The following is a 19,064-nucleotide window of genomic DNA, read 5'->3' on the forward strand; positions in this document are numbered from 1 at the left end:
TTCTGACTTATCTGCATTTTTATTAGTGCACGTATATTGCCTTTTTAATGGAAAGAAATGAACATTTTAAAAGAATTTTTAAAAAATCCTTCTGTTTGCCTTAGAAACAATAAAAACCAGTCAATAATTGTAAGTGGGGAGTCGGGTGCTGGAAAGACAGTGTCTGCTCGCTATGCCATGAGGTACTTTGCCACCGTCAGCAAGTCCAGCAGTAACACTCACGTGGAAGACAAGGTCCTCGCATCAAACCCCATAACCGAGGTGGGTACCCTGTGGGCATGGGGAGCGGGGGCAGAGGCGTGTATATGGAGAGGTGGGCTGGTTCATGTATACAGGTGTACCTTGTTTTACCGTGCTTTGCTTGATTGTGCTTTACAGATATTTCTTTTTGTTTTTTTAAAAAAACTAACTGAAGATTTATGGCAACTCTGTGTCAAGCAAGCCTACGAGCTCATTTTTCCACCAGCCTTTGCTTATTTTTTGTCTCTGTGTCCTGTTTTGATAAGTCTCACGGTGTTTCAAACCCTCCACCAGCAAAAAGATTACAGCTTGTTAAAGGGTCAGATGATGGTTAGCATTTTTTTTTTAGCAAAAAAAAATTTTTAATGTGTGTGCATTGTTTTTTAGATGCAATGCTATTTCACAGTTAATACACTATATAGTATAGTGCAAACATAACTTTTATCTGCACTGGGTAACCAGAAAATTCATGTGACTTTTATTGTGACATATGCTTTATTCCAGTGGTCTGGAACCAAAACCATAGTATCTTCAAGGTATGCCTGTATGTGGTCCTTTAAAGACCAAAGAAGTAAGAGCAGGAAAGAGCCAGGAAGTCTGTTCCCTAGTGGGATTTGTAGGAGACTGGAGCACGGATTGCTGGTTCCAAAGCTTCTCTGCTCTACCTGCTGGGCTAGAAGTTCTACCATCAGGATTTTAGGAGTCCCCTGTTTACATTTATATCCCAGGGGAAAATTCCTCAACCGCCGACACAACTGGCACACTGAGACCAGCAGTGTTCTCTAGCCAACCAATACCAACTTTCATAAGCTGATTTTTAAATATTCAGGACTTTTTTTGCAAGTTGTTGTTAAAGCCTTGGTAGTTTGAAATCAGTCATGGTGGAAGTATTTATACCTTTCAAATTGGCAAATGTCACATATCCAGGCTCTTCCTCCTCCCTTCCCCAAGACTGACTCATTAGCACACCACTGACTTGGGCAAACATATGGGCAAGGCCACCCATGATGGCACCAAGGAGTTAAGGAAACAGCCCTCAAGGAAGAAAGAGCATCTGACAGCTCAGGGGAGAGGGAAATGAATCGATTTGGATTTATTTGGAAGCGTAGCAAATAGTTAAGACTGTTGGATTCTTAGACCTTTTCTTTCTGCTCTCTCGAACCAAAATCCTCAATGAATATTTATCAGACCACCTATTTTGTTCAAGTCACTATGCCTGATAATACAGGAAGTAAGGAAAAGATTAAGGTCCAATCCCCAAGTTTAAAGACTCCTCTAACATATTTTAAACTTAAATAGAAAGATAAATCACAACCCAAGATAGCTATAAAAAGGTGTCAAGAAACACTGCGCTGTTAAATGCCCGCAGGATAATATTGTGTGGCTGTTTCTTTAGGGTTGGTCTCACCTGCAGTTATAAGCTCCGTGAAGGCGGGACCGTGTTCACTTGGTCCATCTTCACCTACCGAGCATGTGGCCCACGGCAGGTGCTGAGCAAACATATGTTGTCTGAAAGTGTAATGACCTGGACAGGAGCGCAGTAGTTGTGCATAGGAAAGGCACTTTGATATGGAGGGTGCTCAGGAAGGGAGAGGGCAAGAGGAGAGACAGAAGTCAAGAGCAGAAGTAAAAAGCAAAAGTCATCCTCAGCATGGGAGGGATGGGAGAGGGCTGTTTTTTGGTTGAGTAGAAAGTTTGAGTAGGGAAGTGATAAGGACAAAAATAAAGGTTGGATGAAGGAAGTGGACTTTAAGCATCTCTAATATTTTAGGCATAGATGAGTTGAGGCACTTTATATTGATACTATCTCATTTAATCCTCCCAACTCTGTAAGATGCATGCTTATATTACAGATAGAGAAATTGAGGCTTAGAAAGATGCTTGCTAGCATCACCCAGATAGTAAAAATGAACCTGGGGCCATAAAACATCAGAACCCATGCTTTCCCTCATCCTGCTCAGTGTCTACCAGTAAGATTGAGGAGAGCCTTGAAGTAAGATTGAGGAGAGCTAAGGATATGTTTCATTCTCTGCAAGCCCCTGCCTTCCAGCCTCCCTCTCTAATCAGATCTTCCCCTAGCATACAGGATTGGATTTTACTATAACTGCTCCAAGAATATGGATGCAAAGGTTTTTTAATGTTGTTGCTATGTTTTGTAGGCTGTTGGAAATGCCAAGACCACCCGCAATGACAACAGCAGTCGGTTTGGGAAATACACAGAAATTAGTTTTGATGAGAGAAATCAAATTATAGGAGCGAACATGAGAACTTACCTGCTAGAGAAATCCAGAGTTGTCTTTCAAGTAAGGATAAAAATATTAGTTAAATTTCCTTTTTCCCGACTTTTATAGTATGGCTCACATTTATGTATTCATTACACAACCTATGTTGTTTGGTGACTTGAGGTAGAATTTTCCTATCTTTTATTTGCAATGTGGGTTATTTTTTTCTGTTTCTTAAAAATGAAAATTGATGATAGGTACAGTATCAATAGAATTTCACAATCAAGGGAAAAGTTTATGACTTTCAATTTTAGGCACTTTAAAAATTCTTAGCATTTAAAGATCGTTTGTCTTTCTAGAACACAAAAACTATTTAAAATAAACGAAGTTGTTTTTTTTGTATTAGGAAGAGAATGGGATCAGAGCTAGTGAGGTGGGGTTTAAGAGAAAGATTCTTCTGTCCATAAAATGGAGAAAATTATCTTCATTTTGACACAGAAGGAGAGAAAGTAAGCCTTGTATTGCAAGGAGTTTCTTTAAAATTTCAACTAGTACAAATTACATTATTCCCATTTCGTAGCATGTTTTCATTTAATATCATTTTCTCTGAGGGTGGTTATTTGGAAGGCGATCTTGGACCACCAGGTTGGGTCACAGCAAAAACACAGGTAGATGTCCATATCTGTGAGATCAGATTAGCCATCTAAGACCCTCTTATGGAAAACCTCACATTTTCATTTGATAAGGTCTGGTGTGATTTCAGGATCCCTCTTTATTTTACAGTCAGAAAATGAACGAAATTACCACATTTTCTATCAGCTTTGTGCATCCGCAGAGCAGTCGGAATTTAAACATCTTAAATTAGGTACGTAATGCATGGTGTGTAGAAGAGTCTCTTTTTTTGTGTAAGAATTTAAATTCTAGGTTAATCTCTTCTTCTTATAATAACATCACTTTAAAAAAGTATTCTGTCCAAAAACATAAGATCCTTCAGTTCCAGGAGTGGAATTGATGCATTTAACTAAGCAGGTAGATTAGTTAGGGGCAGGTTGGTCCAGGAATCAGGTACCCTTCAACCCCAGGGTTCTTTTCAAAGCTCCAGAGCAATGGAGATCATCCATCTAGAATCACCTGAAGAAGGCTTCTGACCGCTAGGACTTACTGATTTAAGTCCTTAAATTTTATTTTTATCTGAATTTCCTTGGATGGTCATTTTTCTAAGGTATGACATATTTCCCTTTCTCCTGAGACAGAGTATCTATATATATCATAATTTGAACATCCTTGAAGATTCAAAATCATTATTAATTGTAATCATAATTAACGAGCCACTTTTCCTTCAGTGCAAACAGCCCAGCTCCTGTGGTACCTTAGCTCTCCTGTCTTGGTCACCCGGGCTGAGTTGGTAGATAGAATTGTCTAGTGTATTGGAGTTGAATACACACTCTCTGCTGCTAAGTCACTTCAGTCGTGTCTGACTCTGCGCAACCCCATAGACGGCAGCTCACCAGGCTCCCCCGTCCCTGGGATTCTCCAGGCAAGAACACTGGAGTGGGTTGCTATTTCCTTCTCCAATGCATGAAAGTGAAAAGTGAAAGTGAAGTCGCTCAGTCGTGTCCGACTCCTAGCGATCCCATGGACTGCAGCGCACCAGGCTCCTCCATCCATGGGATTTTCTAGGCAAGAGTACTGGAGTAGGGTGCCATCGCCTTCTCCGACACATACTCTAATCCTGAAGAATTTGCTTGCACTTGTAGAATCTGTTTCTTCAGATGTTATATAATGATAGTATCCATGCCTTATCTGCCAAACAGAATGCAGATAGTGAATGTGGAAGGGCTTTCTGAAGCATCACTTACTATTCAAATTTAGGTGCACATCTGGGCTGCCGTCTATGGGGTCACACAGAGTCGGACACGACTGAAGCGACTTAGCAGCTGCTGGTTATTATCTTGACCATGGTGATGTTTTTGTAACAGTATATGTATGTCAAAACTCATCAAGTTTTCTACAGTTCATCATACATTCAATGAACCTCAGTAAAGCTATATGAAATTGTTAGCTGTGGGAACAAAAACCATGTGCTCTGGAGTCACGCCTGCATTTTACTTCTCGCTCTGCCACAGTCACTTACTGTGAGCGGGCCATTTCACTTTTCTGAGCCTCAACTTCCGAGTCAGCAACGTAGAATTCTAAGGAGTCAGTGGAAAAACATTTGTGAAGTGCTTAATATAGCACATTAAGTGTGAACTGCTCTTCTTGCTTCTGATAAACATGTATGTTCACCTTCTTGTGTCACAAACATCATGATCTTTTGATTTCAGGGAGTGCAGAAGAATTTAATTATACGCGAATGGGGGGCAGCACGGTCCTTGAGGGTGTGAATGACAGAGCCGACATGATAGAGACTCAGAAGACCTTCACACTGCTGGGTGAGCGAAAACATCCTGTCCCAGGAGTGGCCGTCTTCTCTAAGAACACGGGGATGCCCAGCATGCGTGTGTTCTGAAGACATCTAATCAATTCTAAGTTTAGGATGTTGTTGTTGTGTTAGTTGCTCAGTCATGCCCAACTCTTTGTGACCCCATGGACTGTAAGCCACCAGGCTCCTCTGTCCATGGGATTCTCCAGGCAACTGGAATGGGTTGCCATTCCTTTCTCCAGGGGATCTTCCCAACCCAGGAATCAAACTCAGGTCGCCTGCTTTGCAGGTTGAATCTTTTACCATCTGAGCCACCAGGGAAGCCCAATTTTAGGATGAGTCAATCAAAAAACATATTTAGAGGCCAAATGATCTAGATTGTGCGTTTCCCTTGACAGATCTAGAAATCAACTCCTTTGCACTCAGGCTCACTGGCTTGCTGTGAGAAGCATGAGCCATAAACCCTGTGGATGCTCATTAGCTCTTCCAGGCTGACTACAGAGAAGACAGGTGAAAGGAAAGGTCTGAATCAGTTTAGAGGTGTGATGTTGAGCCTACTTGGCCTTGACAGGTATCCTGATGATCATGGTAAAATAAGGGACACCTATATGGAGTTCAGTATGCACCAAGCACCATTCTAAATACTTTGTTGCCTGTATTAATTCATTTAAACCTTATAACCACCTTATGAGGTAGCTGCTTTTTTTTTTTTTTTTTTTTGCATTTACAATAGGAAAACTGAGGCATGGAGACAGTAAGTGATTTACCCAACGTTGGGGTGGCTAGTAAAGAGCAGAACTGGAATTTATACCCAGGGTCTTTAGACATCTCATTTGTATACAGAAAACCTGATCTTTAATTGCTAGGATGCTGACCCAGGTGAAGTAGGTACTCTTCAGTTTTTTCCCACCTTGCCTTTCCCAAATGGAGCTCAAGTTTGAAAAGACTACAAGTGATATTTATAAAAATAGTCATTCACTTTCCCATTTTGTGTTAGTCTAGAAATACATACAAAACTGCCAGTCAAAGCTTCTGATCAATGTGAGACTATAGACCATTTTTACATCTTACAGAAAATATTTATCTCTTATTAGCCCTAGCTGTTTTCATTGTTGTGGCCTAGCTGATGATATTTGAATGCAAAAGGCAAAGAACTTGAGGTTAAATATATCAGAGTAATAGGTGAGATGAGCACAGTTGTGTAATCAAGAATGAACACAAGATGGTTTCCTAAGCACAATTTCCATCCAGTTCTGCTCCTTCAAAACTGCTTTAGGATTCCCCTGGCGGTCCAGTGATTAAGACTGCCTGTCAATGCAGAGAATGAGGGTTCAATCCCTGGTTGGGGAGTTAAGATCCCACTTTCCTCGCAGCCAAAAAAACAAAATGTAAAATGGAAGCAGTATTGCAACAAGTTCAATAAAGACTTGGTCCTTACCCTTTGGGTCCTTACCCAAATTAAATAAAATGGTCCACATGAAAAAAAACCCTTAAAAGTGACCGCTTTAAGAAGGGCAATTTAGACAGTGTCTAATAATGTGATAAGCAGTTTTGGTGCTTATTAACATTTTCTTAAAATAATAATCATGATTTCAATCTCTGTGTAACGTGCTCCATTTAGAGGTGGCATGAGGAGGGGACAGGCAGCCTAGCTCTGGCAGGGCTCCCAGGGGACCTGTCCTTCCTTCCCACCTCTGTAATGGCACCTCACAGTGAAATGATGCAACAAGAGGAGGCTTTGCAATCAAATAAGCAAGAATTAAAAGCCAAGCTGGCAGGACTCTGGAGGTTACCCTCTCTAAGACTCAGCCTCTTGATCTGTAGAATGGCTGTATTCCTTACCCACAGGACACTCAAGACAACTGGTAGGGAAATGCACGCAGCACCAGGCTGAGCACACAGCAGATACTTGCTAAATGTTCCTGCCTGCTTTCTGTCTCTATGAACTATACCCTGTCGTCAAAGTCCTAACCATCCTTTGAACAAAACCATCCCCTCCTCCAGGAAACCCTCCCTAATTACTGGAAGTAGCAGCAGCAATTTTTTTCAAGTTTATCACATACATTAGATCATTTCACAAATGTCCACGCCAGCAAGGCCAGGACTAGCATGGGACAAGAGAGGCAACTGGGGTGCAGAGTTTAAGGAGTGCTTGCTCTCACCATGGCATAAGTGCAGAGCTGGCGCTGGGCACCTTGCTTGTGTTACCATGACCCCAGCCCTGCACACCAGGCCAAGATGTTTTAGGCAAAGCCCCCAAATTTTGTGGGGAATAAGGATAGCAGTCCGCTGCCTCCGATGGCTGATAAAGGTGATGGCTGCCCACTGTGCTGTGCGAGGTGGGGCTGGGAAGAAAGAGGCAGAGCTGTCCTGCTTCAATCCTTCCCGGAATTTGTCTCAGAGAGTGACTGGGTGTGGCTGGCAGGGCAACCGTAGAATCTGTACCTGCTTACTTCCCACCAAGTCTTATTATTTAAAAACACTAGCTTGGTGACCTCCTCTCCTCTGATGGCCTGCGCTTGCCCATTAGACCTCACAGTTTAGCCCTTAACTATCTATTGTCATGAATTTGCTCAGGCTTTTCCCCATGCCTCATAGAATAGGTCTGTGGCCTTGCACGTGTGTGTGTGCTAAATCACTTCACTCATGTCCGACTCTGCGACCCTATGGACTGCAGGTAGACCTCCAGGCTTTTCTGTCCTTGGGATTCTCCAAGCAAGAATTCTGGAGTGGGTTGCCGTTTCCTCCTCCAAGGTATCTTCCCCACCCAGAGATCGAACCCACGTCTCTTGCGTATCCTACATTGGCAGGCAGGTTCTTTACCACTAGCACCACCTGGCACAGGTCAGTTATTATCTCTGGGCATCAGTTTCCCCATCTGTACACTGGGGCAGCAATGAAAATACTCAGTCATTTCAGTTATCTATTGCTGTACTCCAAATCTTGGTAGCTTAAAATGACTATTTTTGATAACATATGACATAATTTATCATAATGTTCCTCTATTACAAACATTCAGGTTATTACTGGATTATTGTCATTAAGATGAAACTTTAATGAACAATTAATTCCATTTAACAAATAACCATTAAAATTGCAAACAATCCAGCACTGTTTTAAATGATCTTCACTATGAGTGCTACTCTTTGAGAAAGTGATTTGTGCCAGTGGCTCTCAATACTGGAATATCAGGTCACCTGAGACTTTTCTTTTAAACATATCTAACATCTAGATATCACCCCAGACCAACTAAATCTGAATAAGAATATCTGCAAATAATGATATATCTGAAAGAGAAAAAAATAATCATGCAGAAACTTCTCATTCTAATCTATGAACTGTGTGAAAACTTTGAGATAGACATTTCCAATTAAAAATATCTAACTCTGGGCTTCTTTCCATTAGGAATTTATGAACTAACATTCAATTTCTACCCTAGTCAATGGTTCTAACAAAACTTCTCATTTTAAAAAGATCAGGGACTTTCCTGGAGATCCAGTGGTTAACACTTCACCTTCCAATGCAGGGAGTGCAATTTCAATCCCTAGTCAGGGAGCTGATATCCACCTGCCTCATGGCCAAAATAAAAAAACATAAAACAGAAGCAGTATTGTAACAAATTCAATAAAGACTTTAAAATGGCGCACATTTTTAAAAATCTTTTAAAAAGTACCACTCCTTAAAAAAATCAAAATTTTTTTTGCTACAAAATTTTATTTTCCAAAGTTCACTTAAACTCAACAAAAGAAAATCGTTATAGAGAAATATATAGTTCTTAATGTTTCTCCACATGCATGCATTGGAGATGGCTATGAGTCCTCTAAGAATAAGAACTTTATCAATAAGCCAGATACAAAATAATAAATATTGTATGATTTCTCTTATATGAGGTACCAATAATAGGCAAATTCATAGAGACAGAAAATAGAAGAGAGGTTACCAAGAGCTAAGGAGCGGGAGGAATAGGGAGTCATTCAATAATGACTACAGAATTTCTGTTTGGAATGATTTTCTTTAAAAGTCATGGAAATGGATAGTTGCACAATATTGTGAATGCAGTTTAACTGCATTGAATTAGGCACTTTTAATTGGTAAAAAATATAAGTAAGTAATATGACAATTTATCATTGTCTCTTGTGACTCTGGGCTGACTGGGCTCAGCTGGGCACTTCTCACTTGGGGACTCTTGTCTGGTGGTGGCAGGGGCTCGATCAGCTGAAGACTTCTTCTGTTACATGGGCTGGGGTGACTGGAACTACTGGGCGCAGGGCAGGCATTTCTCTCTCTCCGTGTGGCCTTCCTCATGCATGCTGGTCTCAGGGTAGATGGACTGCACACGAGCTAGCTTCTCCCAGAGCCAGTTCCAATAGGCTCAGGTAGACTCTGTGGGTCTTTTTATGAACCAGCTTCAGAAGCAGTGCAGCATCACTACTGCTTATGTGCTTATAATCAAAAGCAAGGCATAGGGTCAGCTGAGTCATGACCCTCAGGGAGGGAACCACAGAGGGTATGAACAGTTGGAGGGTGATGCATTGTGGGGGGGTCATCTTTGGTAGCCACCATAGTAGCTGTTAGGGATGTTGTGGGAATTAAGAGAGAATGTCTTAAATGGTTTGTGAACTGTGGTATGCTCTGTCTGTAAGAGATCAGTATACATTTCATGAAAGTGTGACCTCAGTGCATGAATCACTAAAAAAAAATGTCTTTGGCCAGAGGTTGGCAGATTACAGCCTTTTTTTATAAATAAAGTTTTATTGGAACACAGAGACACTTTTTAACTATGATCTATGGCTGTTTTCATGCTTGATGCTAGAATTGAGTTCTTGTGACAACCTCTATAGCCTGCAAAGCCTAGTAAGAAAACATTTGTTGAACCTTGTCCCAGGTGATAGAGTGAGCATAGTTGATGGGTTCCTTTGACTTTTATTGAAATTTGTGAAAGGACTTGTGGGTGGAGTCATGAGCCTAGCTTCAACCCCAGTGTATCTAAAACATGGACATCTCCTGAGGGCCCCTGACCAGGCAAAGAAGTTTCAGCAGTCTTTGGAGACCTGTTTCCTGCTGTGGAGTGGATTCACATATGGAACTCACTGTAACTTTGAGATTGCCATCATCCTGTGACCCCCACAGCCAATAATCTCATGCTTTGTGTCAATTTCATGGTCTGTGAACCTTCCTTGTCCAACACAGTAAGCACTAGCCACAGATGATTGTCTATGTTAGTTAAAATGAGATAAATTTTAAAATTCAGTTCTCAGTTGCACTAGGTGTGTTTTGAGTGCTCATAACCATATGTAGCTAATAGCTGCCATGTAGTTCAGCACAGATAAAGAACCTTTCATCCCCAAGGAAAGTTCTGTCCAACAGCACATCTCCAACAATGTGAATACCTCGTGTACACCACTTAGCCCATGGGTCGTGTCCTCTTGTTTGTGTCTCAGTGTTTTCTGTCTTAGATGTTGATTCCCTCATGAGCAGACTACCCAATGTGAATCATACATAGGCTTATAACACATTTGGGCAGATACCTTTCTTAAAATGTCATTGCTAAATAGGTACTTGCTGGTTGATTTGTCCATTGCTGTGATTTGTTATGGAGACAGTTTGGAGAGACAGGCAAGGTTAGCAGTTAGGTCATCCAGCTCAGTACCCAGATCCACTTCACAGCACACCCAGTAAACAGACCTCTGGAGTCTGCTCACACTTCTTTGCCTGGTGTGGGGTTGTCAGGAGAGCATCACATTTAGATACACTGGGGTGACCTAGGGCAGCTTTGTGATTCCATGGGTCTTTTCATACACTGCAGTGGTCACTGGCAGTAAATTGCTTAGCCATGACACATGCAGTGTGATTGTGACCTTGGCAAGTTCACTAGACTTTCTGTGCTTTAGTTTCCCCCTCTGTAAAATGGAAACAGTTCAGTTCAGTTTAGTTCAGTCACTCAGTTGTGTCAGACTCTTTGTGACTCCATGAACTGCAGCAGGCCAGGGTTCCCTGTCCATCACAAACTCCTGGAGCCTACTCAAACTCATGTCCATCATGTTGGTGATGCCATCCAACCATCTCATCCTCTGTCATCCCCTTTTCCTCCCACCTTCAATCTTTGCCAGCATCAGGGTCTTTTCCAATGAGTTGGTTTTTCGATCCAGGTAGCCAAGTATTGGAGTTTCAGCTTCAACATCAGTCTGCCAGTGAATATTCAGGACTGATTTCCTTTAGCATGGACTGGTTGGATCTCCTTGCAGTCCAGGGGACTCTCAAGAGTCTTCTCTACAAAAAAAAAAAAAAAGTCTTCTCCAACACCACAGTTCAAAAGCATCAATTCTTTGGCACTCAGCTTTCTTTATAGTCCAATTCTCACATCCATACATGACTACTGGAAAAACTATAGCTTTGACTAGACAGACCTTTGTTGGTAAAGTAATGTCTCTGCTTTTTAATATGCTATCTAGGTTGGTCATAACTGTTCTTCCAAAGAGCAAGCATGTTTTAATTTCATGGCTGCAGTCACCATTTGCAGTGATTTTGGAGCCTAAAAAAATACTAGTACTTTATATAGTTGTAAGGATTAGATGAGGTGACATGTGGAAAGTACTCAGGATAATGCTTGATGCAGAGTTTCATGCTCTTTCTCTTCTGGCTCTGTTTCTGACGTACTACAATGATTCTGGTACCCAATTCCAGTGTGTTGCTGGGACGGGGGTCTCCCATACTGCGCTATTCCCTGGACACCAGCCGAGTGTCCTATAGTTCAACTCAGTGCTGACATTGTCTACCTGGAGAAAGCATCCGATCTCACAGGTTGAGGGCTCAGCCCCGCCCCCGGCCATGTCAGGTGCCAGCCTCCTGTCCAGGTTGTTACTTGTGCTCCTGACTGAAGGGCTGTAAATCAGAGGTTCCCTTAACCACCTCCTTGAATTCAACCAATTTGCTAAAGCAGCTCACAGAACTCAGGGAAACATTTTACTTAGTATATCACCAGTTTATTATGAAAGAATATAAAGCTCAAGAAAAGCCCATTGGAACAGATACATAGGAGCAAGTATGTGGGAAGGAGCAAAAACTTCTGTGCTGAGTGTATCACTCTCCCCAGTCCCATGGGTTCACTCCAGGGCTCTCCAAACCTTGTCCTTTTGGGGTTAATGGAGACTTCAGTACAGGTACACTGATTAAATCATTGGCCATTGGCAGTCAGTCCAACTTGCAGTGCCTCTCTGCTCCCCGAAGGTTGAGGGGTGAGACTGAAAGTTCCCACTCTCATCGCAGGGTTGCTTCCCCTGGCAACCAGGCCCCATCCACACATGACCCAGGGGGCATTCCAAAATTGCCTCATTACCAAAAGACAGAAGTCTCTCTCACCACTTAGGAAGTTCCCAGGCTTTTAGAAGTTCTGTGCCAGAAACTAGATGAAGGCCAATTTATGTATTTCTTAATACAAACCACAATATCACAAGGACCTTAGCAGACCACAAGTTACCCCCTGAGGGAGCAGAATGGGGTGCATTTTGATCAAGAGCTTACTTCCTTTGTTCTTCTGCTGACTCTCATTTAATTTATCCTTTGATCTCTGCCTGACCATTAAGATCTCTGTCAGAAAGAAAACTCTGGAAACAGATCTTTCCTGGACCTCAGGTTCAAGGAACTTGACCACTGTGTTTCTTGTTGAAACCCACTTCAAGCCATCTGTGCTTTTGCAAGGATTTTATCTCACTGAAGAGAATTACTTAACTAAGATCTTAAGTTCTTTCTTTGAGTCATTGCTTTGGAGTTGTTATTTCAGTTTTGTCAGTTCTGGAAGGCATGGGCTTAGTCATGGATTATGCAGAGAGTGGGAGTGCCAGAGCAGATTCTCCAAGTTTGCATTTTTAGTTGCTTTTCCTCATCACTTACCTGTCATTTATCATGGTGATGCCCTGGAGGTTATTTCTTTTAGAATCTGCTGTCCTTCAGATGGAAATGTTAGCTTGAAATGGGGTGACTGCAAATGTCTGGACTCTGGTTGAACTGGAGACATCTATGTAATTTTGGTTTGAAATCATATCTGACTTTTAAAAATATTTGTTTATTTTTAATTGAAGGATAACGGCTTTAGAATATTGATTTGGTTTCTGCCATACATCATCAACATGGATCACACATAGGTGTACATATGCCCCTCTCTCCCACCTCCCACCCTTTCCCATACCTCTAGCATGTTACAGAGCCCCAGTTTGAACTCCCTGAGTCATATAGCAAATGAAATCATATGTGACTTTGATTTTGTGTGGTCTTTGAAGGAGAGAAGACTCTCCAGGTTTTGAAATTCTTTTGGAACATGACCTAGCTGCTATTGAGATATTCCAGGTATCTTCAAGTCGGAAGCAGCAGTGACCACAATGGCTCTTTCTGGGCATTGAGGGCCTGCTGCTTTTTTGCTGGAGGAAGTGAGGGTCTCCTGTTGGCTGAAAAAAAAATACACAACCTTAAAACTGAAAATTATGTTTTATTCAGTAGACAAAGCAGGGCTTGAGCCCAGGATGCAGCCTCTCAGACAGCTCTGAGGGACTGCTCTGAAGAGGTAAGGGAGGAGCCAGGATATATAGGAGTCTTACAGCAAAGACCAGGTAGTCAGAACATCAAAATATTACCGTTAGTTAAAGAAAACCAGGTATCTCAAATTAAGGAATTTAGCGCTTTTCTATCATATATATGGGAAGATGCAACAGTCTGGGCTCAGTGAAATCATTCCTTTGATAGGCACCTTAGCTACCTAGGACCAGTATTCTGCTTTTCTCCATCCTGAGTCCCCTCAGGGTGCACCCCTGGGGGCAGTGATAGTGGCTGAGAGCTTGATGGCCACAGCATCCATTGTTTGCTGATACGTCAGGCAACTCTTTTCATTCACAAGTGATATTCCACCAGTATTGGTCAAGGTCCCATGCAAGGAACATGGGGCACATTCAAATAAGATAAAAGGAGGAGAGTTTATTTACCAAGGGAGCAAATACAAATTGCAAATTGTGTGGGGCTGAGAGGGCTGCAAGAAGCAGTAGGGGCCTGGAAATAACAACTCTTTCTGTTTGGGCACAGGGGTGTTAGTTGAGCCTGAAAGGAGGGTTGGGAAAAGTCAGCACCAGATCTGGAATAGATACCTCCTGCACAGCCAGCCTGAGGCAACTTCAAGGAAAGAGATGGGGAGATGTACCAATACCTTCTCCTCCTGTTCTCTGATCTCCTGACAGGGTACCAGTTGGCCAGACCCAACCAGAGGGCATGAAAACCCATCACCTTGGTCCAAACAGGCCAGGCCCCTGGGTCAGACAGCAGGGTGCAGAGCTGGAGGGGCAAATGGAGTCCTTCCAGCACCACCATAAAAAGCATTTGGGGAGCTTGTGAACAAAAAAGAAAAAAACATACCAGTAAAAAAAGCACAGCAGGGACTTCCTTGGCAGTTCAGTGGTTAAGAGTTTGCCTTCCAAAGCAGAAGCTTGAGTTTGGTTGGGTAGCTAAGATCCCACATATCTTGCAGCCAAAAAAAAAAACCAAAACATAAAATAGAAGCAATATTGTAATAAAGTCAATAAAGACTTCTAAAAAAATGGTCCACATTAAAAAAAAAAAGTTTAAAAATTTATTTATTTTAAAAAGTAAGCACAACATACAGAATAAATGACAGCCAATTCTCCCAGGAACCTGACATGAAATGGTTTCTCAGATATTAATTTCTGAGTTGAACTTCCTAGCAGCCACCACAGAGGGGAAGCCTGGTGGGCCGAACAGTTTACATTGCGTGTCTGCACACGTCAAACTAGAGAGACAAACTAGTGAGCCAGATTCTCCCTGGGGTCCACTCCCTTGTACCCTGTCCCATCTCTTGGCACTGACGGTATTAGAGGGTCCTGAAAGAATTCACGTGCTTATCTTACTAGTGATTATGCAAGAGAAGAAATGGAATATTCCTAATTTGGGAAACATTTTGTTTTCAGGTTTCAAGGAAGATTTTCAGATGGACGTTTTTAAGGTTCTGGCGGCCATCCTACATCTGGGCAATGTACAGATTGCAGCAGTGGGCAACGAGAGATCAGTGATCAGCGTAAGATACGTGTTTGTTTCCCCCATCCTGTGCTGGGAGGATGATCAGCAGAAGCTCTCAGGGTTACCCTGCTTTTGTATTTCAGCACCAGGCACACTGGACCTACTAGGGAGACTAGTTTAACAGGAACAAGGAAGATTGGGGTTTCCATGCGTTACCTTCAAAGAGGAAAGCTTCTGCCCCTTGCAACAGCAGAGAAGGGGGAAACAGCCCCTGTGTGGTTTCCTTTTATTCAACAGATTTTTACTGAAAGCCTGCTATGTGCCAGACACTGTTGTAGGCTCTGGAGAAACATCAGTGAACAAAACAAAATCAGAAGGCCTTCAAGAAGCTTTTGATCAGGGGGAGAAAATGGAGGGGAGGAGACACAGTAAAAGTTATAGGCTCTGGCAGCTGGCAATAACCATTAAAAATGAAAATAGGGGGCTTCCCTGGTGGCTCAGTGGTAAAGAATCCACTTGCCAATGCAGGAGACACAGGTTCAATCCCTGGTCAGGGAGGATCCTACATGCTGCAGAACAACTAAGCCCATGGACCACAACTGTTGAGTCTGCTCTAGAGTCCAGGAACCACAACTGCTGAGCCCGAGTAGCACAGCTACTGACGCCCACACTCCCTAGAGCCTGTGTTCCTCACCAAGAGAAGACACCTCACTGAGAAGCCTGCACACCGCGACTAGAGAGCAGCCCCTACTCACCACAGCTAGAGAAGAGCCTGCACAGCAACAAAGACTGAGCACAGCTCAAAATAAAAATAAATACAAATTATTTTTTTAAAAGAAGGAAAATAGGGACTTCTCTGGTAGTCCAGTGGTTAAGACTCCACACTTCCAATGCAGGGAGTGTGGGTTGACTCTCTGGTCAGGAAGCTAAGATCCCACATGCCACAGGACATGGCCGAAAATTTAAAAAAGGAAAGTATAGCAGAATAGGTGGGGACAGGCTGTGCCTTTTGAATCGGGCATCCAGAGAAAGCCTTTCTAATTCAGTAAGCAAGTGAAATTGTGTCTATATCTGGAGGAGGAATATTCCAAGTAGAGGGAACAGCAGGTACAAAGGCCCTTGGGCAGGAAGTGTTATTGAAAAAATAGCCAAAAGGTTGGTAAATGCAAAGACAGTGAGAGAAAGGAGAAGTGGCGGGTGAGGTCAGAAACTGTGTATGGGGGAGGGGCACAGATCATGAAGAACCTCAAGGGCTCTAGAGGTGTCTTACCTCCTGACACGTGCCTGAATGAAACACCACTGGTGCTGGCTTCCTCTCTGGAAATAGGCTTCCCTGTAAGTTTTGTGACCAATTTCATCATTTCATGGACACAAGATAAGTTTCTGTATATGTGTGTTAGGCAACAAATGCTATGTTTTAGTGTGAGCTATGTGGTTATCCTCAGCAATATCCATGTAACGAGGACAGTCACATGTTAACAATGTTTCTGTGAAATGCAAAATCTCCTTGCTGTTAAAGCTTTGTACTAACAATGTGTGTCTTGGTCAATTCCAGTTGTCATAACAAAATATCACAGGCCGGGTGGCTTAACAACAGAAATCTATTTTCTCACAGTCCTAGAGTCTGGAAGTTCACAATCAAGGTGCCAACACAGTTGAGTTCTCAAGATGCTGGCTTGCAGACAGCTGCCCTCTTGCTGTGTCCTCACAGGGTAGAGAAAAGCCAAGCTCTATTCTCTTTCCTCCTCTTATAAGAACGCTAATCCCATCAAGGGACCCCATCCTCATCTAAACCTCATTACCTCCCTAAGGCCCCACTTCCAGGTTAAGACTTCAACACATGAATTTTTCATATGACTGAGACATTCAGTCTTACAACAATGCCTCCAGAACAACCGATGAGAACAATTGTTAATTTTGTACACCTGTTCATTTCTCAGCTCTGGTACCTATGGTTTAAGGGGAGAGAGCGCTGAGCAGATGTGGAGGATGTGTTTTTTGGCTCAGTGCATCAGTCCTGTTGCCCTGTAACCAGGAAGTAATTCTTCAGATTATCACACTAAGTGCCTTGCCCCATCCCCACCAGTATCCAGTCCTTGCAGAGTCAGTTCACAAAGGACTGGGAAGTTTGGAGGAGGTGATGACAGCCCTGGAAGATGTGCGGGGTAGTTCTCCCACTGGGTCCTGGCTCATTTACCTCAGAAATGGGCTTCTGCACTTTTTCTTCTGAAACTCACATAGACTGAAGATACGACTTTCAAATACCCTGGCTTTGAACTCTGTTCTGTGAAGTTTGTTGTGAAGGTAGCATTTTGGAGAAGGAATTAAAATTGATAGACTAAAAATCCTTTGTCTATCAATCTTAGAAGACAAATCCCACACACAAAAAATGTCAGATCTTTGTAGAAAATAATTTTCATTCATTTGCATCAAGAATGTGAAATATTGGGCAAATTCAATCTGAATGAAGCCATCTTACATTTTAAAACTTGCTGCCCCTTTGCATTTCCCCCTATAGCTGGGTGTTTTTGTCTCAGAAGGTTGGGTTCCTGCTTAGAAGGAAGGAAACCAATGGCTCAACCAAACCTCATAGTCCTGACATGCTTTATTTTATTGTGATATTGGTCAGAAGGGATGTGGGTGGGCAGTAGGGAGGTGGTAGGACTTTTTAGGTTGTTAGAGCCACTATAACCTGATGCTTTTTAAATGCAGTCATGTGATTTTCCCAATTGACTGAGATGCTGTCTACAGATGAGCCCATCTGGGAAGTTTTCCCTGCCCAAGAGGAATGGTGGTATGCAGTCACATGGGATTGCATCTCCTTGCCTAGTGACAGGGACCCCTAGTTCCTGCTGCCTAAAGCAGGAGCAGACCTTTCCTCGTCTGCTGGCCAGTGGGGCAGCTCTCATGCCCAGGCTTGGGAGAGAAACAAGATTCACTTTGTACATCCAGAAGTCCCCCACCACAGCCCTCACGTTGGCTGGAAAACCACTTCAGTTCAGGGAGCCCACCATGTTCTCCCTGACAACACGCTGAGGTCCCTCCTGGGCCAGACCCCACGCTGGGCAGACCCCAGCTACACAAAGAGTTACAGGGCAAGTGTTGGCTCTGACAGGTGGCCTGGGTGTGATACAAAAGGACAGAGAGAGGCCTTAAGGCTGTGTCCACAAGCACGGGGGGGGGGGGGGATTGCTTCTGTGGCCTAAACATCACTACTGACATTCTTTGGCCAGAAGGAAAATCTGGGTAGGGCACAGCCTGGGATCTCCTGGCATCACCACAGCGGTGCCCAGCCTAGGACCAGGTGCAGGCTCCATGCCCCCACGGGCCCTCCTGCTTCACTCCCAGCCCTGGCTCTGTGTTGTGAGGCCTGATCGTGCCTAGGTCGAGGGGCACAGCTGAGTGGGCCAGTGCCAGTTTAGATGGCCTGATGGGGCTGTGTCTTTTGTTTCTGAAGGAGGATGATGATCACCTGGAGGTGTTCTGTGAGCTCCTGGGCCTGGAGAGTGGCAGAGTCGCTCAATGGCTGTGTAATCGCAAGATCGTCACAACCTCCGAGACAGTGGTGAAGCCCATGACCAGGCCCCAGGCTGTCAATGCCAGGGATGCACTGGCCAAAAAGATCTACGCTCACCTGTTTGACTACATTGTGGAGAGAATTAACCAAGCCTTGCAGTTTTCAGGCAAGCAGCACACTTTTATTGGTGTTTTGGACATTTATGGGTAAGATTCTCTTCGGTGAGCTTGTCTTTCCTCATTTAAATGTCAAATGCCTGTTATCTTTAGGTCGTTTTTAGTCTGGTTGTTCTTTTGTGTTTCACATGATCAGGAAGATGGTGTTCTCTGGTTTTGCGTCTATGGATGTTAAGTATAGTCTCCTGGGCTACAGTGTCTTTTGTGGAGGGTGCATTAAAAAAATTCTAAATCAGCAATGGCCAACATGAAGAGTGCATGCCAACTACCATGCTGAGTGGTTTCCATGCACTTTTTTATTCCTTAAACAACCTTATAATTGTCCCCATTTTACAGATAAAACAACCAAGGCTTAGGAAGACTCATTCACGGTTGCGCTGCTGGTGGGAGAACCCAGTACCACGTGAAGATTGCACCCACCTCTCTTTTCCTGCAGAGGCCACATGAAGTGTAGAACCCTGACATGCCTCTCC

General features: G+C 43.1%; 1 protein-coding gene across 1 annotated transcript in view; it reads left to right on the forward strand.

Annotated features, from left to right (window-relative positions):
• The window catches only part of MYO5C (myosin VC), a 118,060-nt gene that overhangs the window by 24,668 nt on the left and 74,328 nt on the right, over positions 1-19,064 (forward strand). Inside the window, exons 5-10 of the mRNA XM_061428736.1 lie at positions 105-261; positions 2,400-2,543; positions 3,246-3,327; positions 4,787-4,894; positions 14,850-14,956; positions 18,356-18,621. Of these exons, the coding sequence (XP_061284720.1) occupies positions 105-261; positions 2,400-2,543; positions 3,246-3,327; positions 4,787-4,894; positions 14,850-14,956; positions 18,356-18,621 (864 nt within the window). The remainder of the gene's footprint in view (positions 1-104; positions 262-2,399; positions 2,544-3,245; positions 3,328-4,786; positions 4,895-14,849; positions 14,957-18,355; positions 18,622-19,064) is intronic.

Source organism: Bos javanicus, chromosome 10, assembly GCF_032452875.1.
Source record: "Bos javanicus breed banteng chromosome 10, ARS-OSU_banteng_1.0, whole genome shotgun sequence".
Taxonomy (NCBI): domain Eukaryota; kingdom Metazoa; phylum Chordata; class Mammalia; order Artiodactyla; family Bovidae; genus Bos; species Bos javanicus.